Here is a 22,621-nt window from a genome sequence, read left to right on the forward strand (position 1 = left end):
GCGCAGTAGATGTACTCGATTTAGCCACAGATCTTCTAGTCTGCTGGGTAGGCAGATTCTTAAAAATATTTTCAGGCAAATGAAATGGTTCAGAACGGGAACACTTTGCCTAACCGGTGCACAGGGCTTCTGAATCAAGGGCACCTTCCGCCAACGGCGCAATACAAAAAAAAAAAAGAAGCGCAAGACTTTATCGTTGGCTTTTCTACAGAAATGTGTGGTGAGGCCTCCCGAGTGGCGCAGCTGGGTTCGATCCCAGGCTGTGTTGCAGCCGGCCCCGAACGGGAGACCCATGAGGCGGCGCACAATTGGCCCAGCGTAGTCCGGGGAGGGTTTGGCCAGCCTGGATGTCCTTGTCCCATCGCGCTCTAGTGACTCCTGTGGCAGGCCGGGCGCATGCATGCTGACACGGTCGCCAGGCTTCCTGGTTAAGCGAGCAGTATGTCAAGAAGCAATGCGGCTTGGCAGGGTCTTGTTTTCGGGGGACGCACGACACTCAACCTTTGCCTCCCCCAAGTCCGTACAGGAGTTGCAGCGATGGACAAGACTGTAACTACCATGAAATTGGGGAGAAAAGGGTTAAAAAAATGTTTTTAAATGTGTGGTAATCGACTAGGAATTCCGGTTGGTGACCACTGCAATAAAATAATCAATTGGATATACAGTGTTCCTTTTGTTCCATAAAGATTATTTTATACCCAAAATACCTCCGTTTGTTTGTCGCGTTATGTTCAGAAATCCACAGGAAAGAGCGGTCACGACAACCCAGATGTATATTCCAAATAATATCCATAATGTCCACAGAAACATGTCAAACGTTTTTTATAATCAATCCTCAGGTTAGTTTTAAAATATATATTCGATAATATATCAAAGGCGACGCACTGCAGTACTTAATGCAGCTGGTGTCAGCAGATACTGACTTACTTTTGACACCCCCCTTTGTTCAGGGACACATTATTCAAATTATTTTAGTCACATTTCTGTGGAACTTGTTCAGTTTGTCTGTTCTTGAATCTTGTTATGTTCATACAAATATTTACACATGTTAAGTTTGCTGAAAAATAAAAGCAGTTGACAGTGAGGATGTTTTTTTTGTTGTTGCTCAGTTTAGTATTCTCTCATCCTATATCTTCACATCACACAGAATCCCTATATAACGTTATCAAACAATTTAGGTATTTATATCCACACCACCCCATCTGCATCCTGTGCACCATATGTATCTTCAACGGTTCTCTAGCCTCCCAGAAACTATGGTACAGTGGTCCCAGATCACATGGACAATTCACAGAAATGCCTATAGACTTCTCCTTCCTATAGATATAAAACAACACCCCGTGCTATTACTAGTAGTCCCAGGTTACGATGGGCAGTGGTGGATGGAACCCCCTCACTAAGGTTATAGGTCGAAAAACTCTCTGTCCCTCAATTATTTGCAGATGTGTCTCCTCCTGGGCAGCTCGCAGTATGGGTCTGGGCGGGTCCTCATCTTTTGGTCAGACGGGAATTTCCCTCACGTTTCATAAAATGCCCCACCGGTTTTCCTCGCAGACCCTCACTAGAATGCTCCACAGGCAGAATCAGTCATCCTGTTTCGTTGACTCCAGATTGTTGTGGAAATCCAACACAGGGACACTCAGTACCAGTCTGAAGTCTGCCAGGAGCTCTGTCGGGGCAGTCCCGTTAGTTCTCTTATTTACGGCTATACAAACAAGCTTCACGGGCATTGTTCATAGAGTTGGTTCCTGTATGTGACTGGCACCGTCTCCTATCTTAACTTATAGAACATATTCTGGGCGTTCTGACAAAAGGTCTGAAAAGGGGGTCATGACGGTCTTCCCTTCATATCTCTACCCAGCATCTACAGGAACCAATGATTGTATGAGACAAGATGTAAAATTCAAGGCTATTTCTTCAGACAACAAATGCACTGCTCTGTAATGCACTGTCAACTGTTGGAAATGTTATATAGACAGGTGTGTTTCTTTCTAAATCATGTCCAAACAATTGAATTGGCCACAACTGGACTCAAATCAAGTTGTAGTGACATCTCAAGGATGATCTAAGGAAATCGGATGCACCTGAGCTCAATTTGGAGTGTCAGCAAAGTGGTGTGAATATTTATGTAAATTAGATATTTCTGTATTTCATTTTCAACAAATGTGCAAAAATAAAAAAGTGTTTTCACTTTGTCATATTGTGTGGAGATGGGTGAGAACAGATTGATTTAACCCATTTTGAATTCAGGCTGTAATACAACAAAATGTGGAATAAGTCAAGGGGTATGAATACTTTCTGTAGGCGCACTGTGTTATGTGGTCTGACTGATTTCATTTTCATATATTTTTTGCGTCTTTTAATACGTGGAATATTAACATAAATCCACGTGCTACTAGTTGAAAACAACATTAGCTGTCTCCAAGAAACTAATCATTTTGACAGTTGCGTTGTACAGCTTACATTTTAATGGATTCTCACTGACGCTGTGTTAATTATATTATAATTAAGTCTGACATGATTTGAAATTGGAAATGCGTTTATCTGCAGTATAATGGTTGGGCCTCTTTTGATCCGGCAGTCAACGCTGCTGATGGAATCTCAATGACATCCAGGTTTATTAGGGCTGGCTGCCTTCATTTGATAAAAAATGTCAGAAAGCGTAATGCATAGTAATATGCTAATTATCTTTGGTGAAGAAGTGAAGCAGCACCAACTGACCAATCATGTCTCCGTTGTCCCGTGACAGGTGTCCTTTGTGTCCCGGATTCCTGTGGCCTTCCCCACGGGCGACGCCAACTCCCTGAGCCGCAGCGTGGTCATGTACGCCTGTAACAAGAACGTGGACCTAGCCATCCAACATGGCCGCCAGCGGCCTGCCGGCCTGCCACATTCCTCGTCGGTGCTGATTCCCTACGGCCAGAGCAAGGCGACCTCCTACTCCAGCAGCCTCCGCCTCAGCATCTTCACCCCCAACGTGCTCATGATCTCCACGCACTCCGATGGCTCCCTCAACCAGTGGGCGGTCAGCTTCGCAGAGGAGTCGGCCTTCTCCACTGTGCTCAGCGTGTCCCACAAGTCACGCTACTGCGGCCACCGCTTCCACCTCAACGACCTGGCCTGCCACTCCCTGCTGCCCCTGTTGCTCACCACCTCACACCACAATGCTCTGCGCACCCCCGACGTGGACAGTGTCCCCGCCCCCTCGACCACCCTTTCTCAACCCTTTGGGGGCGGGCCCAGCCGGGTGTCCCTGGGCGCTGTGTCGCAGGACCCCAACGCCATCTACAGCGAGCTCATTCTGTGGAGGGTGGATCCAGTGGGACCTCTGTCCTTCTCTGGAGGGGTGTCTGAGCTGGCCAGGATCAACTCTCTCCACTCCTCCGCCTTCTCCAATGTAGCCTGGCTGCCCACACTTATCCCCAGCAACTGCCTTGGTAAGGAAGGAGACCGTCAGTGGGATTTACCTTTGAAAACTCTGGTAGCTACAATATCTGTCAGCAGATGGCTTGTTGCAATAGTTTTCTTCTCTACTGCAGGTGTCTACTGCAACTCTCCCAGTGCCTGCTTCGTGGCCAGTGACGGTCACTCGCTGAGGCTTTATCAGGCTGTTATTGAAGCCAAGAAACTACTCAGTGAGCTCTCCAACCCAGATATTTCAGTAAGTCAACCACCAGCACAATGTCTTTTTGATATCTCAGATCAACATAATTTTTATTTACCCTCACTATTCTCGATATCTAAACATTTACAAATATATCTATATTTTTTTTAACTTTGTCTCAGAAATATGTCGGGAAAGTTTTTAACATCATCAGCCAACAATCGACTGCTAAACCAGGTTGTATCATCGAGCTAGATGCCATTACTGACTTCGTAAGTATACGTTTATGGAAGAAGGAAATATGTTCTATTGAGTGCACACAGATTTTCACTGACCTTTTTCAGCACCATGATTGGGGTTTGCTAGGCATAGTAAAGCGCAATCCAATATTCAATACATGACTGAATTCTATTTAACACATTGTTTAATAGGCTTCTTGCCATCTTAATGAAAAAGTCAGCCATGCCATGGGTGTTTTACACTGTAGCCTAGCCAGTAGGCCTTAAATCATGCGGTCACAGCCTGACCTTGTCACAGCCTGACCTTGTCACAGCCTGACCTTGGCATGAAATAATTCACTTTTTTTGTGTGTGTGTGTGTGTGTGTGTATTATGATGATGATTATGCATGGTTAGATTCTATGTATTTATGTATGGAAGCATGAGCACACTCTTTAATTGTTCAAGACACTTTTCCCCTCGGTGACAAAAAATATCCTGTCCTATTGTGTGTCCTGTCTAGCTCAGTTGGTAGAGCATGGTGCTCTACCAACTGAAAAAGTATAAAAATGTATGCACTCACTACTATAAGTCGCTCTGGATAAGAGCGTCTTGCTAAATGACAAAAAATGTAAATGCGAAATGTGTGTTCTGCAGCAGGGAAAGGAGACTCAGCTGCTGCATGTGTTTGAAGAGGATCTGATTCTGGGCAGTGAGCGGAGAGAAGCCACTCAGGAAGCTCCCGCTATAGAGACTGGTAGGATTAGGGGAGACACTCACTAATATAACCTTCACTTTACTCTCCAGGCCATCTCATTCAGTGTGATGTACGTGTCCTTGTGTGTGTTTTGTTTTTGCTCCTGCAGCCTCCAGCCAGCCAGGCTTCTCCGCCCGCTTCTTCCTGGTGGTGGTAGAGTTCACCCAGACTGGCAGGTCTTTCCTGCATATGTGGCACCTGCAACTGGCAGCTGGCCAAATCACTATGGGTGTGTGACCTCAAGGATCCATTTCTATGTTACAGCATTGTTGGGCATTGTGTGCCAGCCAGCCAGCTTTAACCTGGCTCTAAAAAAACGTTTTTGTTTTTATGTGTCTTTACAGACGAGACCGGCGCTCCGCCTGAAAAGGAGAATATGACCTCGTCGCCAATGAACAGCTCCTTTAGCTTTGAGACGTTCAGCTCCCCCTCGGCCCAGAAGAACAAGCCTTGCACGTCCAACCTGCAGAGTGCCAGTCGCCTCACCCTGGCCACTCACAGGTTGTACAGCCAGGAGCTAGCTCTTCCAGATGGTGTTGAGGTGATCAGCGTCACGCCCTCAGCAGGTGAGAGGGAACTGAACCACAGTCACACTGCCCTCCTCTCCTGTATAATGGGACAATCCTGTTTGTTCTTCCACAGGAATGTAATCAACTCACAAAGTTGGCTAATTCTATAGAATGGAACCAGTTCAACTGAAATTGGATAAGAGATCATTAACAGCCCTTTGTTTGGAACGGTTTTGGGGGGTGGATGCATCTTTGTTACTTTGCAGGCATCAAACTGTTATATTTCAGTATAGATATAGCTTAAGTCAATTGTATTGAGTTTGTGTCTTAAAAAAAACTGAACTAGGCAAGTCAGTTAAGAATAAATTCTTATTGACAATGACGGCCTAGGAACAGTGCCTCGTTTAGGGGCAGAAGACAGATTTTTACCTTGGCAGCTCGGGGATTCGATCCACCATCCTTTCGGTTACTGGCCCACGCTCTAACCACTAGGCTACCTGCCGCCACAAGTGTACAAGCCTACCCAGGAAGTATGGCTAAACTAACTAACCAATGATTGTTCTTGTTCCAGGTCATCTGAGCGCGTCCTCCCTGCAGCCGGCAGGTGGCGCTCCCTATCTCCTGGCCACTTCCTGTTCAGACGGGAAGGTGAGGTTCTGGAGGTGCAGGGTGGCTGCAGTGGAGCCAGACACCAAGGAGCTGACGTACACCTGGGAGGAATGGCCTCTATTGGTGGAGGAGGGGCTGGGCAACAGCAGTGCCGTGACCGTGTCAGGCAGACCAGTCACGGTCAGCTGTTGTCACACCAGCCGCATTGCAGTGGCCTACCGACACAACCCTAGCCCTCACCTGAGCCCTAACCACCTGAGCCCTAACCCTCAGCAGGGTGTCAGGGAACCACTGGTCCATGTAGGGTTATTCCAGTGTGAGTCCACAGGTGGCTCCCACTGGGTGCTAGAGCAGACCCTCGTCCTGGATGCCTCCACTCCCACTGGTAACAACAACAATAACATGGAGAGTGGCGTCAAGGACCTGAATGTGGAGAATAATAACCTGGACATCTATCTGCCCAATGACGACTGCCTGGGGACCTCTGGTAAGAGTCTGGTCCACCTGGACTGGGTCTCCAGGGAGGACGGCTCCCACATTCTTACTGTGGGGATTGGTTCCAAACTCTACATGTATGGCCTGCTCTCTGGCAAACCTCCTGAACTGGGCCTGTCTGAGGGCCCCAGGGAGCAGAGCTCCTCCCGCCTGGTCCTCCTGCGCTCCGTGGACCTGGTCTCCTCCGTGGAAGGTTCCCTGCCCATCCCCGTATCCCTGTCCTGGGTGAGAGACGGCATCCTGGTGGTGGGCATGGACTGTGAGATGCACGTGTATTCCCAGTGGCAGCCCCCGGCCCTGGCCAAGTCCACGGCCTCGAACACCACCACCACAGACATGGGCAGTGTGTCATCTCTCCTGGCTGCAATGAAACAGAGCCATGAGGAGGGCCTGAACCCCGTTCCTCCCAAGAAGAGCTTGACCAGGTCCATGACCAGCCTGGCCCAGAAGCTGAGTGGGAAGAGGACAGTGTACGACCTGCCTGCGGAGATGGAGGACTACGGGCTGTTTGAGGCGGCACACCACCTGTTCCCCACACTGCCCCAGTACCACCCGGTACAGCTGCTGGAGCTCATGGACCTGGGGAAGGTCCGGCGGGCCAAGGCCATCCTCTCCCATCTCGTCAAATGCATTGCCGGGGAGATTGTGGCCCTCAAAGACAACGGCACCAACCAAGACAAGCGTCTCCGCTCGCGCACCATCAGCGCCGGCGGCAGCACCTCCAGAGACCCCAAGCTCTTCAGCAAGGGCGAGAGCTCGGACTACACAGAGATTGACTCCGTCCCTCCCCTGCCCCTGTACGCGCTGCTGGCGGCCGACGAGGACTGCTCCCCCAAGCCCAAGGACAAGGTGGCCAGCTTGAGTGGAGACAGTGGCCACGGGTCCAGTCAGACGGACGCCTACGATGAGCTCTTCCAGAGCAGCGGGGTGGGTGTGGACGACCTGGAGCATATGGACAGCGACCAGGAGGACGGCGGTGCTAAGGTCATAGACCTGTCTCAATATAGCCCCACCTTCTTTGGGCCAGAGCACGCCCAGGTTCTGTCCAGCCACCTGCTCCACTCCAGCCTGCCGGGACTGACCCGCATGGAGCAGATGTCCCTCATGGCCCTGGCTGACACCATCGCCACCACAAGCACTGACATCCGGGAGAGCCAGAGCAGGGGTAAAGGTACTGTATCTCATTTAACCCAACACAAACTGTCCTTAATAGTCCTTCTCCTTACAAAATGTTGTTCAATGGACTACTATGAACAAAGGGGGTGTATTTGTTTTATTCTAGTAGAAGGCCTGTGAGGAGGAGTACTGCAGATGGTCATGTTCTTTCCATTGACTAGGTGGAGAAACTTTGGATGAGTGCGGTCTGAAGTTCCTGTTGGCTGTGAGGCTCCATACGTTCCTGCTGACCACCCTGCCTCCTGCCCATCGCGCTCAGCTGCTTCGCCAAGGTAGGCAGGGCTAAACTCAACACAACAGAACACAGCAGCCCACTGAGGTTCAGATGGCTAGAACATGATTCTTGTTGCAACACTAGACTTGTGGGTTTAATTCCTGCATGGCTGACCTATGCTGATTAGCCTATTTATTTTTGTAAAAAAATACATGTAAATTAAATCAATGTGGGTAAATTAACATATTATTACATAGTCAAACAACTCTAGTTCCTCCAGCCTGGTGCTGTGTAGACTAGTGTGACGTTTGATTGTCTTGACAACCTGTGTTTGGTCCTCCAGGTCTGTCCACCTGTCACTACGCCTGGGCCTTCCACTCCGAGGCTGAGGACGAGCTGCTCCACATGTTACCTGCCTTGCAGAAAGGAGACCCCACCTGGCCCGAGCTCCGCGCCATGGGCATGGGCTGGTGGCTCAGGAGCACCAATAAACTCCGGAGGTGTATAGAAAAAGTGAGCCCATGTGTCCCATATACCTATTGCGATCATTTTTCCTCCCTTTAAATAAATATATACATGCATGCATACATACAGTGCATTCGGCAAGTATTCAGACCCCTTGACTTTTTCCACATTTTGTTATGTTACAACCTTATTCTAAAATTGATTTAAAAAAAAAAAAAAAGAATAATACATCAATCTACACACAATACCCCATAAAGCGAAAAGTTTTTTTTTAAATGTTTGCGTATTTATAAAAAATGTCATACTGAAATATGACATTTCCATCAGTACTCAGACCCTTTGCTATGAGACTCAAAATTTGGAGTCCACCTGTGGTAAATTCAATTGATTTGGACATGATTTGGAAAGGCACACACCTGTTTATATAAGGTCCCACAGTTGATAGTGCATGTCAGAGCAAAAACCAAGCCATGAGGTCGAAGGAATTGTCCGTAGAGCTCCGAGACAGGATTGTGTCAAGGCACAGATCTGGGTAAGGGTACCAAAAATTTCTACAGCATTGAAGGTCCCCCGAGAACACAGTGGCCTCCATCATTTTTAAATGGAAGAAGTTTGGAACCACCAGGACTCTTATTAGAACTGGCCGTCCGACCAAACTGAGCAATCGGGGGAGAAAGGCCTTGGTCAGGGAGGTGACCAAGAACCCAATGGTCACACTGACACAGAGTAACTCTGTGGAGATGGGATAACCTTCCAGAAGGACAACCATCTTTGCAGCACTCCACCAATCAGGCCTTTAAGGCACATGACAGCCCGCTTGGAGTTTGTCAAAAGGCATCTAAAGGACTCTCAGACCATGAGAAGCAAGATTCTCTGGTCTGATGAAACAAAGATTTGGCCTGAATGCCAAGCGTCATGTCTGGAGGAAACCTGGCACCATCCCTAGGGTGAATTATGGTGGTGACAGCATCATGCTGTGGGGATGTTTTTCAGCGGCAGGGACTGGGAGACTAGTCAGGATCGAGGGAACGGAGCACAGAGCGTACAGAGAGATCCTTGATAAAAACCTGCTCCAGAGCACTCAGGACCTCAGACTGGGGTGAAGGTACACAGCCAAGACAATGCAGGAGTAGCTTCGGGAGAAGTCTCTGAATGTCCTTGAGTGGCCCAGCCAGAGCCCGGACTTGAACCTGATTGAACATCTCTGGAGAGACTGCCTAGAAAGCTAGCATCCCGGAGTCACCTCTTCACTGTTGACATTGAGACTGGTGTTTTGCTGGCACTATTTAATGAAGCTGACAGTTGAGGACTTCTGAGGGGTCTGTTTCTCAAACTATACACAATGTAATTGTCCTCTTGCTCAGTTGTGCACCGGGGCCTCCCACTCCTCTTTCTATTCTGGTTAGTGCCAGTTTGCACTGTTCTGTGAAGGGAGTAGTACACAGCGTTGTACGAGATCTTCAGTTTCTTGGCAATTTCTCGCATGGAATAGCCTTCATTTCTCAGAACAAGAATAGACTGACGAGTTTCAGAACGTTCCTTGTTTCTGGCCATTTTGAGTCTGTAATCGAACCCACAAATGCTGATGCTCCAGATATTCAACTAGTCTAAAGAAGGCCAGTTGTAATTGCTTCTTTAATCAGGACAACAGTTTCCAGCTGTGCTAACATAATAGCAAAAGGGTTTTCTAATGATCAATTAGCCTTTTAAAATTATAAACTTGGATTAGCTAACACAACGTGCCATTGGAACACAGGAGTGATGGTTGCTGATAATGTGCCTCTACGCCTATGTAGATTCCATTAAAAATCTGCCGTTTCCAGCTACAATAGTCATTTACAACATTAACAATGTCTACACTGTATTTCTGATCAATTCAATGTTATTTTAATGGACAAAAAATGTGCTTTTCTTTTAAATAAATAGACATTTCTAAGTGACCCCTAACTTTTGAACGTGTGTGGATAGATGGATAGATAAGAGTTATTGGTTGCCTTTGAAATACAAAAGGAGAACAGAGTCAGATTTTGCTGCAACACAGAATTCAGTAATATAAATCAGAGAATGTGGAATGACCTATATACAAATGTGTTTTTCTACCTCCGTTATTCATCAGGTCGCAAAAGCGTCTTTTCAAAGGCAGAACGATCCTCTGGACGCCGCCATCTTCTATCTTGCTATGAAAAAGAAAGCGGTGGTCTGGGGACTGTACAGGTAACGTCTTTGAGAAGTTCTTGAATATAATTTCCCATATCCCCTGAAAAGATTGAAACAATTATTTCACATTACAGATAGTCTAATGCCAACGTGTGTTGTTCCATCAAGGTCTCAGAAGAATGCTAAAATGACTACGTTCTTCAGCAACAACTTCGGTGAGGAAAGGTGGAGGAGGGCTGCCTTGAAGAACGCCTTCTCTCTGCTGGGGAAGCAGCGCTTCCAGCACTCTGCAGCCTTCTTTCTTTTGGCAGGCTCCCTCAAGGATGCTGTGGAGGTTAAAAAATGTTTTCCTAATTTTGCTGTCAGCAACTACAGTAGATATGAGGTCCACCTTTTTCATACAAAGATTTTCAGGAGAGAGGTAGCTCTCTCTTTAAAAAATATATATAATTAAATACAAAGTTGTATCTTTGAGCATTTATACAAATTACATCTGGCCATGCAAAGGGTAGAGGTGACCTTATTTGATATTCCTGTGAGGTATTTTTCTGTGTTGCTACTGCAAATGCTTTCAACACTGTTGGATGAGGTTTGGCCTGCCTTGTACAGGTTTGCCTGGAGAAGATGCAGGACCTGCAGCTGGCCCTGGTGATCTCCCGGCTCTATGAGTCCGAGTTTGAGACGTCCTCCACCTACAAACGCATCCTGCAGAGGCACGTGCTGGGCCAAGACCGCCAGCTCCCCGCCCACCAGGACCCCTTCCTGCGTAGCACGGCCTACTGGGTACTGGAGGACTACAGCCGGGCCCTGGATACTCTGTTGGAGCAGCCTGCTGCCCCAAACCTAGCGTCCTCCACTCAGGCTGGCCACACAACTCAACCAGGTAGTAGTAAGAGAACGATGCTTTTTCCCTTCTTAGATTTGACGTTTGATAATTTTAAGATAAATTGATGATGTGAATGCCTGGGGAAATGACAGAGCTGTGATTTGCAGGTACCTCGTCCACGTCCCTCTGTAGCCCGGAGGTCTTCAACTTCTACACCTACCTCCGCACACATCCCTTACTGCTGCGCCGCCATTTTGGCTCGTCTGAGAAGACCAGGGTGGGTCTGACAGCGGAGGGTCGCATGGCAAACTCAATCAGCCTGGTGGAGAGGAGGCTGTTCTTCACCGCAGCCTACGCTCACCTGCAGGCCGGCTGCCCCATGCTGGCCCTGGAGGTCCTCTCCAAAATGCCCAAAGTGGTCAAAAGATCCAAGCTCCCCCAGGACGATACCACCAACCCCGACCTGAGCGAGACGAAAAAGGAACAGGCGTCAGATTTGGACTGGTCTCAGCCCGCGTTGAACGGCTTCGAGTCTGTGTCAGACAGCTTGTCCAATAGCCAATCGGACTCTGTGCTGAGTTTTGACTGGGGCCAGCCCTCTGTGTCGGTTCAGGATGAAGCCCTGGAGTTGAAATGGGACAGCGACAAGGAGGAGGAAGAGGAGGAGGACAACGACGAACCACAGGGCTTGGTCATGAAGAGTGCCGACAACACCAGTAGTGTCTTTCAAGACGCCATCTCTCCATTGACGGAGACGCTGCTGGACGAGGGTGACTTCCTCATGCCCTCTGAGGACATCCTGGCCGCTCAACTCAAATTCAGCGCCTGCCTAAAGATCCTGACCACGGAGCTGCGGACTCTGTCCACGGGTTACGAGCTGGACGGGGGGAAGCTCCGCTACCAGCTGTGCCAGTGGCTGGAGAGGGAGGTGGTGGCCCTGCAGAGGTGCTGCAGCTACAAGCCCTGCCTGCCAGAGCTGGCCCTGGGAATGGCAGGGCCGGGTGGAGAGGAGGAGGCCCAGGCCCACCCTGGTGAGGCTCAGCGCACCCGCAGACACTGGCTCCAGAGCAACCAGCCTCTCCTGCGCATGTTCCTCAGCTACTGCAGCTTGCACGGCTCCCACGGAGGAGGCCTGGCCTCGGTGCGCATGGAACTCATCCTGCTGCTTCAGGAGTCCCAACAGGTACAGCACACACTAACACACACACTGTATGTTGTCAATCTTATTAAAATGAGTAACAAATGGATACAATAGCCATATATACTGTGTAAAAAACATTAGGAACATTAGCACCCCATTTTGCCTTCAGAACAGCCTCAATTCGTCAGGGCATGGACTCTACAAGGTGTTCCACAGGGATGCTGGCCTATGTTGACTCCAATGCTTCCCACAGTTGTGTCAAGTTGGCTGGATGTCCTTTGGGTGGTGGACCATTCTTGATACACACGGGAAACTGTTAAGCATGAAAAACCCAGCAGCGTTGCAGTTCTTGACTCAAACCAGTATGCCTGGGAACCTACTACCATACCCTATAGAAACGTACATATTTTTCCTTGCCCACCCTCTGAATGGCACACGTACACAATCCATGTCTCAAGGCTCAAAAATCCTTCTTTAGCCTGTGTCCTCCCTTTCATCTACACTGATTGAAGTGGATTTAACAAGTGACATCAATAAGGATCATAGCTATATTGGCCATATCACAAACCCCCGAGGTGACTTATTGCTATTATAAACTGGTTACCAACGTAATTACATGTTGCCATACCTGTGGTATACTGTCTGATATACCACGGCTTTCAGCCAATCAACATGCAGGGCTCCAACCACCCAGTTTTATAATTATACTGAACAGAAATATAAACGCAGCATGCAACAATTTCAAAGATTTTACTGAGTTACAGTTCATATAAGGAAATCAGGCAATTGAAATCAATTAATCCATGGATTTCACACGACTGGGAATACAGATATGCATCTGTTGGTCACAGATACCTTAAAAATAGTGGATCAGAAAACCAGTCAGTATCAGGTGTCACCACCATTTGCATCATGCAGCACAACATCTCCTTCGCATAGTTTCTCAGGTTGTTGATTGTGGCCTGTGGAATGTTGTCCCACTCCTCTTCAATGGCTGTGCAAAGTTTCTGGATATTGGCGGGAACTGGAACACGCTGTCGTACACATCAATCCAGAGCATCCCAAACATGCCCAATTGATAACATGTCTGGTTAGTATGCAGGCCATGGAAGAACTGGGACATTTTCTGCTTCCAGGAATTCTGTACAGTTCCTTGCAATATGGGGCTGTGCATTATCATGCTGAAACATGAGGTGATGGCGGTGGATGAATGGCATGACTATGGGCCTCAGGATCTTGTCACAGTATCTCTTTGCATTAAAATTGCTGTCGATAAAATGCATTTGTGTTCATTGTCCGTAGCTTATACCTGCCCATACCATAACCCCATCGCGACCATGGGGCACTCTGTTCACAATGTTGACATCAGCAAACCACTCACCCACACAACGCCATACACGTGGTCTGCGGTTGTGAGGCCGGTTGGACCTCCTGATAAATTATCTAAAACAACATTGGAGGCGACTTATGGTAGAGAAATTAATATTAAATTCTTCGGCAACAGCTCTGGTGGATATTCTTGCAGTCAGCATGCCAATTGCACGCTCCCTCAAGACATCTGTGGCATTGTGTTGTGTGACAAAACTGTACATTTTAGAGTGGCCTTTTATTGTCCCCCAGCACAAGGTGCACCTGTGTAATGATCATGCTGTTTAATCAGATTATTGATATACCACACCTGTCAGGTGTATGGATTAACTTGGAAAGTGAGAAATGCTCACTAACAGGGATGTAAACAAATTTGTGGACAAAATCTGAGAGAAATGAGCTTGTTGTGTGTATTAAACATTTCTGTGATACTTTATTTCATCTAACAAAACATGGGACCAACACTTTACACATTGCGTTTATATATATTTTTGTTCAGTGCAGTATTATTATCTTTGTTGTAAACAAGACTAAGAAAAAGGCTCTTGCATTTCAGTACTTGACAGCGAGTTCTCTGAGGGATACGAAGGAAGGGCAACACAAAAACTGAAGCAAAGAAAGCGGAGCTTGCCATTTTGTTTCAGCCTCGCGTTTGCCGTTGCTGGGGTTTTGTGTAGCTGATGGTTGGAATCAGTGAGTTCTGTAGTGAGTGGCTGGCTGTCTGACAGACAAGACTGATTCCAATTCTCTTCTGACGTCTCGTCCTACTTATAGGGAGACGAGCATCGAGTCTCCAACACCAGGAACACACAAACACTGCTCTCCTCTGGAGCGTTTGGAACATCAGATGCTCCTGTCATACCACATGACAGTAACGCCTCTGTCTGAGATGACTTACTTTAAGTTTGACATCAAAGCATCTGATCTGATGAGTGAACCGCAGAATAGTAGCCAGGATGCAATTCTGTAGCATTTTTTTTTAGGGATGTAACAATCTGCCGATACGCATCGTTTACTGGTTGAAATGTTTAAGATGTGAATGCATCGGTCCGCAGATCCCAAACGGATCCAAGTAAAGCATTAATCGGTAATATAACCGACTCGGCTGTTCGTTGACGTGTTTTGTTCCTTTTTTTCCCTGCCTTATTACGAAAATACCTCATGTTGTGACTGAGTTGATGCGTCCTCTCATTCAGCCTATTGAACTTTTATACCCGTAACTGCATTTGACATTGATCTAGAATTCAGATAACTGCGCACAGTGCAGGAGAAGCAGCTTCTCGCTCCAACGAGAAGTAGGCCGTCCCCCATCCCTGCTTCAATATGTGTAGGCTATATCTGCCCCGCACCTTCAGCATTCAGATGTTTGGAAAATGGCTTTTGCAATAATAAATCATAGGCTTTAGGGACATGTCATTGTTACCAAATGCGCTGTAGAAAATTGTGTATTACCAGCATGGCTGTGTAGTCTACCATCGTGGACACAACTCATCTTGCTGCTGATTGCACATTTAACTGATGATTGGGGCTTTTCGATTGCCAGGTTCACTATACAAAATATTTTTGGTAGTTCTGCTTCAAACAATCAGTGCATTTGGTCATTTTTAACTGAACAGGGTAAAGATGAAATTTCATAACAAGGACAGCGATCATTTTTGCAAGATGCCCTGGTCAGAACGGGAGAAGAGAGCGGCTCTCTGTTAAGTTCCAAATGGGGTGAAATTCCCTGTTTTTGAGAAGGGTGAAATTCCCTGTTTTTGAGAAGGGTGAAATTCCCTGTTTTTGAGAAGGGTGAAATCCAAAGCTGCATTACATAAATTGTCTAAGTATGTCATAGCTCATTTCTAAAGATAAATATTGACATTACTAGCTCAAAACATTTTAAACTGTTATATGAGAAGTTACTTAGTTGGTGATGATAATTTCAGATAAAAAGTGGGGGGGGGGGGGGTCAAAAATAATGTTATAGTGGTAGATGCTCAGTCTGCCATATGGCTCAGCACACACACACACAGTTAGCGCAGACAGATCCAGCTCAGTTGTTTATGTATTTTGTCTGTTAGTCTTGGAGCCACACGTCACGCCACGCTACTCTATGTCCACAGGATGATGGTGTCCAGTCAGCCGTCGCCCCCTACCTGCACCACGCCTCCATTCCTCTTCTGCTGGCCTGCACTGCCAGTGCCAAGACAGTTGTGGCCAACCCCATCGTCCATCTGACCAACCTCACCCACGACATCCTGCACACCATCAACGCACTGGACTCCCCGCCACACCCAGACGTCATCAACAACGAGGTCAGACACATGTGCACCAGCCAAGGCTATCGTCATGCTGTGTACTCCAAACAAAGAGCATGTTGAGAGATCAGAGTGGTACTTGTGTTGGTTGTGCGGGGTGGATGTGGGGGCGGTAATGTGCTGTGAACTTGACAGGGGCGGTAATGTGCTGTGAACTTGACAGGGGCGGTAATGTGCTGTGAACTTGACAGGGGCGGTAATGTGCTGTGAACTTGACAGGGGCGGTAATGTGCTGTGAACTTGACAGGGGCGGTAATGTGCTGTGAACTTGACACGGGCGGTAATGTGCTGTGAACTTGACAGGGGCGGTAATGTGCTGTGAACTTGACAGGGGCGGTAATGTGCTGTGAACTTGACACGGGCGGTAATGTGCTGTGAACTTGACAGGGGCGGTAATGTGCTGTGAACTTGACACGGGCGGTAATGTGCTGTGAACTTGACACGGGCGGTAATGTGCTGTGAACTTGACAGGGGCGGTAATGTGCTGTGAACTTGACAGGGGCGGTAATGTGCTGTGAACTTGACAGGGGCGGTATTGTGCTGTGAACTTGACAGGGGCGGTAATGTGCTGTGAACTTGACAGGGGCGGTAATGTGCTGTGAATTTGACAGGGGTCATATCTTATCAGAAGTGTTTGCAGTGGAGATATTGTGATAGATGGATATCACTGGTAATATAAGGTGAGTTGATAGTGCTGTTCTGCTGCTCATAATGTGTCTCATACCTCCTGCTCTCCCAGATCTATGTGATGCACACACTGGCAGCCTCGCTGTCCGCCTGCATTTACCAGTGTCTCTGCGACGGCCACAACCACAGGTTAGTCTGAATCCTAACGCCGCCAACTTTGATCTGTGCTCCTGATCTCTGTACTAGAACAGCTCACAACCAACAGCATGCTGGGAAATGCACATTAGTTCAGACATTTCAACTGCACCATGCATCTGATTTAGAGAATCTGCCTGTCAGTGTGTGATAATGATCATTAAAACCTGTTTTTTTGATTCTCTAACAGCTGTACTACTACAAGGAGAAAAGTGTATGACGTTAAAAAGTAGAGAAAATACTTTTTTCTTTGTCTCATCTAATAGTTGAATGACCTTAAAATAGGAATCACGTGACTGCGCCCGGCCCTCCGCCTGACCTTGGCATTTCAAAGCTCACAGATCTGTAAATGAGTAAGGACTTTGTTTTGAGCCGTGCCCAACAGTTCCCCCTCTCGTGTGGAGAATGAAGCGGTGCAGTCCGACTAAATTAGCTTTTTCTAATTCAACACTCTCCTTTTGTTATGCTAATGAAAACCCACGCCGCAGTCGTGCTAGAGGTCTGTCGAAACGTTGACTCTGAATTCAACTCATGGTAGGTGATTCCATCTGGCGAACATGTGAAAGGCTTCGAACGCTGGCTTTTTATGTTGCAGTTTCACGGTCCTTTTCAACCTGCTCTGTCCACTAAAGAAGCACTTTATGTTCTAATATTGCAGATTTAGCCTGTACACTTCCTGTAACTCAATTCTGTGTTATGTGACAGGAATCAGCTCTTTCATGCAAGCTTAATAGAGGACTTAGTAGATATACAATGCACTCTAATATACCCGTCAGTATACTGAAATAGAACCATCATGTTGAGAGAGCTATATATCCCCCCTGTGAGAGATGGAACTCATTAAATATCTAGAGAAGGCTCTTTGATGTCAGAATACACTTCTGCGCCTCATCTATAGATCTCCTGAATTCTTTATTGTAACCAGAGGATGAGGAGCCACAGCAGTGTATTAGTGTTTTGTGTGTTAAATGGGTCTGCCGTTCTCTGGATTCAGAGAAGTTAAAACATTTACAGTCCGCTCCATATAGGCCTATGTACACGTCGCCATTTCCCCTGGTTGGTAATCCCTTGTTTAATGGAACATCCCCTTCCTTCTTGCTAAATGACTGAGTGGGTGTACTTCCTTGTCTTTCTCTCCTCCCAGCCATGTGAACCAGTTCACTGGGATAGTGTACCAGAGTATCCTCTCCTTCCAGCACCACCCGGTACGCACTGTGAGCATGGAGGAGACTGTACTGCCCAACACCCACCCAGCACAGTGGCCAGGTAATCCCACTTTACTTCCACCAGTTTTCACTTCATTTCACAGAAATTGTACCCTGTTTGGAGAACCATTGCTTGATTGCTACATTAAAGGGGCAATCTGCAGTTCAAACAATAACAAAGTGTAGACACCGCTGAGGGATGGGTCTGGACAAATGTAACCACTCTCAAATTCATAGACAGCTATGGGATGCAAGGACTGACCATCCATGAGATCAAAATGGCAGTTTTAACCATTGCTTGAGGCGATAGTGTTTGTTTACAAACATTGAAATATTTTTTTAAATATATTTTGGGTTCTGATGGGTTACGATTGTTGAACTAATCTTATGAAGCATTTCTAAGTAATATTCTTCAATAATCAATGGGTACATAGTATTAATGTAGAAGTCAAATGTATGTAGCAATTGCAGTTTGCCCCTTTAACACCACAGTCCTAAACATACAACTTTTAAAGGATCACTTTAAACACAAACACATTTTTGTATTTTATTCATTAGTATTTTGTTAATTACAATTAGTTAATATTTTGTTAATTAGTATGTTGTTCTTTCATTAAAAAGCAAAAAAGTGTGATGCCTTTTACATCAGTAAAAGTGCTCCATCTAAAAAAAACATTTGTTGGGACTATATCAACAGTGGACTAATGAACAACATACTGAAATAATGTTTTTTTGAATAAAGTGATTCTTTAATTCTAGTCAATTAATTCACTCTCACTCCCTCACGGTCTCTGTGTGTCAGGTATCAGTACCCTGATCCGCCTGTTGAACTCTGCTGGTGAGGAGAGCCAGCCAGGCCTGGCCGTGTTATTGTGTGAGATCCTGACGGCCGTCTTCCTCAGCCTGTTTGTGCACGGCCTGGCCACCCACTCTAGCAACGAGCTGTTCCGCATCGTGGCCCACCCACTCAACAGCAAGCTGTGGGTGGCTGTTTTCGGAGGGGGGGCGCGTACCCCCATCACAGAGAAGCCCAGTAAGGCCAAGTCACTTCCAGGTGTGTGTGCTCGTCAGATGTAGAGGCTGATGTAACTGTAACGCAAGGGTGGGCAACTCGGAGCCGCGTGGGCAGCCTTCACCCCTGATTCAAAGATCTGTTGAAGATTGTGATTGGTTGAATCAGGCGTATTACAGCTGGGCTGGAACAACAGTCTACACACACTGCAGCTCTTGTTCGTCTCAATATTATCCGTAATATTATATCAGTTTTACGCACTACCTTGAAAAATGGCAAGTCCAGTATGTCCAATAAATATAGCATGTGTGTGGTTGTCTCAGCAGCCAGTGAGGAGTTCGATAGGAAGCCCAGGCGCTTCAAGCTGCTGTCGTCGTCGCCACGCAGTGCCTCCAGAGAGGGGCCAGAGACCCCCAGCCCAACCAGCCCTGTGGTGGAGCAAGAGACCTCCATCTTCAAAGAGCACTTTGTCCCCCCGGAGCTCAGCATCTGGGACTACTTTATCGCAAAGGTACCGTAGTAGTGTACAATTCCAGGTTCATAGTTCACTTAAACCATGCCCCTCTGAAATACCCAGTCATTCAGCTCATTCTAACATGTATGTACATTTGAAGTCAGAAGTTTACATACACTTAGGTTGGAGTCATTTAAAGCTAGTTTTTCAACCACTCCACAAATTTCTTGTTAACAAACTATAGTTTTGGCAAGTCGGTTGTTTACAGACACAGTGAATTAATCTATCACAATTCCAGTGTGTCAGATGTTTACATACACTAAGTTCACTGTGCCTTTAAACAGCTTGGAAAATTCCAGAAAATGATGTCATGGCTTTAGAAGCTTCTGATAGGCTCATTGACATCATTTGAGTCAATTGGAGGTGTACTTGTGGATGTATTTCAAGGCCTACCTTCAAACCCAGTGCCTCTTTGCCTGACATCATGGGAAAATCAAAAGAAATCAGCCAAGACCTCAAAGAAATTGTAGACCTCCACAAGTCTGGTTCATCCTTGGGAGCAATTTTCGAACACCTGAAGGTACCACGTTCATCTGTAAAAAATAATAGTACACAAGTATAAACACCATGGGACCACGCAGCCATCATACCGCTCAGGAAGGAGATGCGTTCTGTCTCCTAGAGATGAAAAACAGCAAAGGACCTTGTGAAGATGCTGGAGGAAACGGGTACAAAAGTATCTATATCCACAGTAAAACAAGTCCTATATCGACAACCTGAAAGGCCGTGCAGAAAGGAAGAAGCCACTGCTCCAAAACCGCCATATAAAAGCCAGACTATGGTTTGTAACTGCACAAAGATCGTACTTTTTGGAGAAATGTCCCCTGGTCTGATGAAACAAAAATAGAACTGTTTGGCTATGATGACCATCGTTATGTTTGGAGGAAAAAGGGAGAGGCTTACAAGCCGAAGAACACCATCCCAACCGGGAAGCACGGGGGTGGCAGCATCATGTTGTAGGGGTGCATTGCTGCAGGAGGGACTGGTGCACTTCACAAAATAGATGGCATCATGAGGATGGAAAATGATGGGGATATATTGAAGCAACATCTCAAGACATCAGGAAGTTAAAGCTTGGTCGCAAATGGCTCTTCCAAATGGACAATGATCCAAAGTTCCAAAGTTTTGGCAAAAGGACAACAAAGTCAAGTTTATTGGAGTGGCCATCACAAAGCCCAAACCTCACTCCTATAGAAAAAATTGTGGGCAGAACTGAAAAAGTGTGTGCGAGCAAGGAGGCCTACAAACCTGACTCAGTTACACCAGCTCTGTCAGGAGGAATGGGCCAAAATTCACCCATTTATTGTGGGAAGCTTGTGGAAGGCTACCCAAAATGTTTGATCCAAGTTAAACAATTTAAAGGCAATGCTACCAAACACTTATTGAGTGTATGTGAACTTCTGACCCGCTGGGAATGTGATGACAGAAATAAAAGCTGAAATAAATCACTCTACTATTATTCTTACATTTCACATTCTTAAAATAAAGTGGTGATCCTAACTGACCTAAAACTGGGAATTTTTACAAGGATTAAATGTCAGGAATTGTGAAAAACTGAGTTTAAATGTACTTGGCTAAGGTGTATGGAAACTTCCCACTTCAACTGTATGTCTGTGTTTATAGTGTTTTCTCCTCCTCCTCCCACAGCCTTTCCTCCCTCCGTCAGAGAGCAGGGTGGAGTACGACTCGGAGGAGAGCCAGGGCAGTCAGGACGAGGATGATGATGATGAAGACGAGTTTGGAGACTTTGACCCCAACTCTCCTAGCCGAGAACATTCCAATCCCAACTCCTACAGGTACAGTCAGTGGGCAGCATTATCAAAGCAAATGGACGTTACTCTTGTCAGTGATGGTTAGACATATCAATGGTGATTTGTGTGTGTGTGTGTGTGTGTCCAGTTGGTGTCTGATGCGCTTGGCCATGGTCCAGCTGGTCCTAGGCAGCCTGAAGTCATTCTACCCCATGGCAGGACACGACCTACTAGGTACCGTACACTAACGACAACTAGCCTTCACAACCACTGGACTAATGTCTATTTGTGGTGACAATTTTAGTTGGAAGCATTAGTGCTTGTGAAGTCCAAACTAAGAGAGGGATTTTGTGATATTGAACCAGACTCTCTTTTAGATAACTGCCTGCCCTTTTTGTGAAGTCTCACGTCTCTGAATGTACTGTTGTTAATGTCACCTAGTGTTTGTGTGTTTCTCTTAGATCTACCTGTGGGCTCTCCTCTGTGTCACGCGGTGCTGAAGACCCTCCAGCGTTGGGAGCAGGTGTTGCTGAAGAGGCTGGAGATCTTCGGGGGGCCGCCCTCCAAGTACATCTCCACACACCCTCTGGACGAGACGGCTGCCTCAGGCCCCGCCATCCTTAGACACAAAGCCCTGTTTGAGCCCTCCAACACACCTTTCAGGTGAGTGCCAAACAGGAATTCTCTGTATATTCATATGTTTGCCATAACATTCTGTAAATCAGTGGTCACCAACCGGTCAATTGCATTCGACTGGTTGATCTTCAAGGCGCATTCCTAGTCGATCATCAGGGCGCATTCCTAGTCGATCATCAGGGCGCATTTCTAGTCGATCATCAGGGCGCATTCCTAGTCGATCATCAGGGCACATTCCTAGTCGATCATCAGGGCGCGTTCCTAGTCGATCATCAGGGCGCATTCCTAGTCGATCATTAGGGCGCATTTCTGTAGAAAAGCCAACGATGCTGGTCCCCAAAGCCTTGCGCGCTATTTTTTTTGTTCTATTCGTCTTGCGAGGTTGATGGTAGGTGCACTTGATTCAGAGGCCCGCCGCGCTAGGTAGGCAAAGTGTTCCCATTTTGAACCATTTCATTTGTCTGAAGGGACAAACTCCGCCTACCAGATGGACCAGGAGAGCTAAATCAAGTGTGCCTACTGCTCTGGCCAGTCGGATAGCTCAAAATACCACGCCTACAGCTTTCACGACCCAACAGTAGAGTTTGATACTAGCTTACGTGAGATCTCATAACTTTTAAAACCACGACCAGAGAGAGACTGTCAAACAATACAGCAAAGAGCTGCTGTTTTTATAAGTGACTTCATGTTTACGTTTTTATTCAGCACTTTTACAAAACATAAAACGTGTTTCTCGCTACTTCCACTCACGCTACAACCAGCACTGCAGCTGCAGTACATGAGTAGCCAAGTGTATCGATAGGCCAGTATTTGTTTCATTAGCAGCACGTCGTGTATATTTT

The 22,621-nt window shown here is 46.7% G+C and overlaps 1 protein-coding gene across 7 annotated transcripts in view; it reads left to right on the forward strand.

Annotated features, from left to right (window-relative positions):
• LOC139410621 (dmX-like protein 1) overlaps positions 1-22,621 on the forward strand; it is a 60,492-nt gene that overhangs the window by 21,684 nt on the left and 16,187 nt on the right. For 2 of the 7 annotated variants that reach the window (XM_071155937.1, XM_071155942.1), the window contains exons 13-33: positions 2,750-3,437; positions 3,540-3,661; positions 3,787-3,876; positions 4,480-4,579; positions 4,689-4,808; positions 4,924-5,145; positions 5,660-7,363; positions 7,530-7,640; positions 7,926-8,095; positions 10,164-10,261; positions 10,373-10,538; positions 10,814-11,090; positions 11,198-12,213; positions 15,645-15,836; positions 16,579-16,655; positions 17,806-17,927; positions 18,669-18,920; positions 19,205-19,389; positions 21,040-21,188; positions 21,292-21,377; positions 21,605-21,806. In XM_071155937.1, coding sequence (XP_071012038.1) covers positions 2,750-3,437; positions 3,540-3,661; positions 3,787-3,876; positions 4,480-4,579; positions 4,689-4,808; positions 4,924-5,145; positions 5,660-7,363; positions 7,530-7,640; positions 7,926-8,095; positions 10,164-10,261; positions 10,373-10,538; positions 10,814-11,090; positions 11,198-12,213; positions 15,645-15,836; positions 16,579-16,655; positions 17,806-17,927; positions 18,669-18,920; positions 19,205-19,389; positions 21,040-21,188; positions 21,292-21,377; positions 21,605-21,806 — 6,149 coding nt within the window. Of the gene's footprint in view, positions 1-2,749; positions 3,438-3,539; positions 3,662-3,786; positions 3,877-4,479; positions 4,580-4,688; positions 4,809-4,923; positions 5,146-5,659; positions 7,364-7,529; positions 7,641-7,925; positions 8,096-10,163; positions 10,262-10,372; positions 10,539-10,813; positions 11,091-11,197; positions 12,214-15,644; positions 15,837-16,578; positions 16,656-17,805; positions 17,928-18,668; positions 18,921-19,201; positions 19,390-21,039; positions 21,189-21,291; positions 21,378-21,604; positions 21,828-22,621 lie in introns of those variants that run through there. The other 5 variants (XM_071155938.1, XM_071155943.1, XM_071155941.1 and 2 more) reach the window with 4 other exon arrangements.

The sequence above is a fragment of the Oncorhynchus clarkii genome, chromosome 6, assembly GCF_045791955.1.
Source record: "Oncorhynchus clarkii lewisi isolate Uvic-CL-2024 chromosome 6, UVic_Ocla_1.0, whole genome shotgun sequence".
In the NCBI taxonomy this organism is placed as follows: Eukaryota; Metazoa; Chordata; class Actinopteri; order Salmoniformes; family Salmonidae; genus Oncorhynchus; species Oncorhynchus clarkii.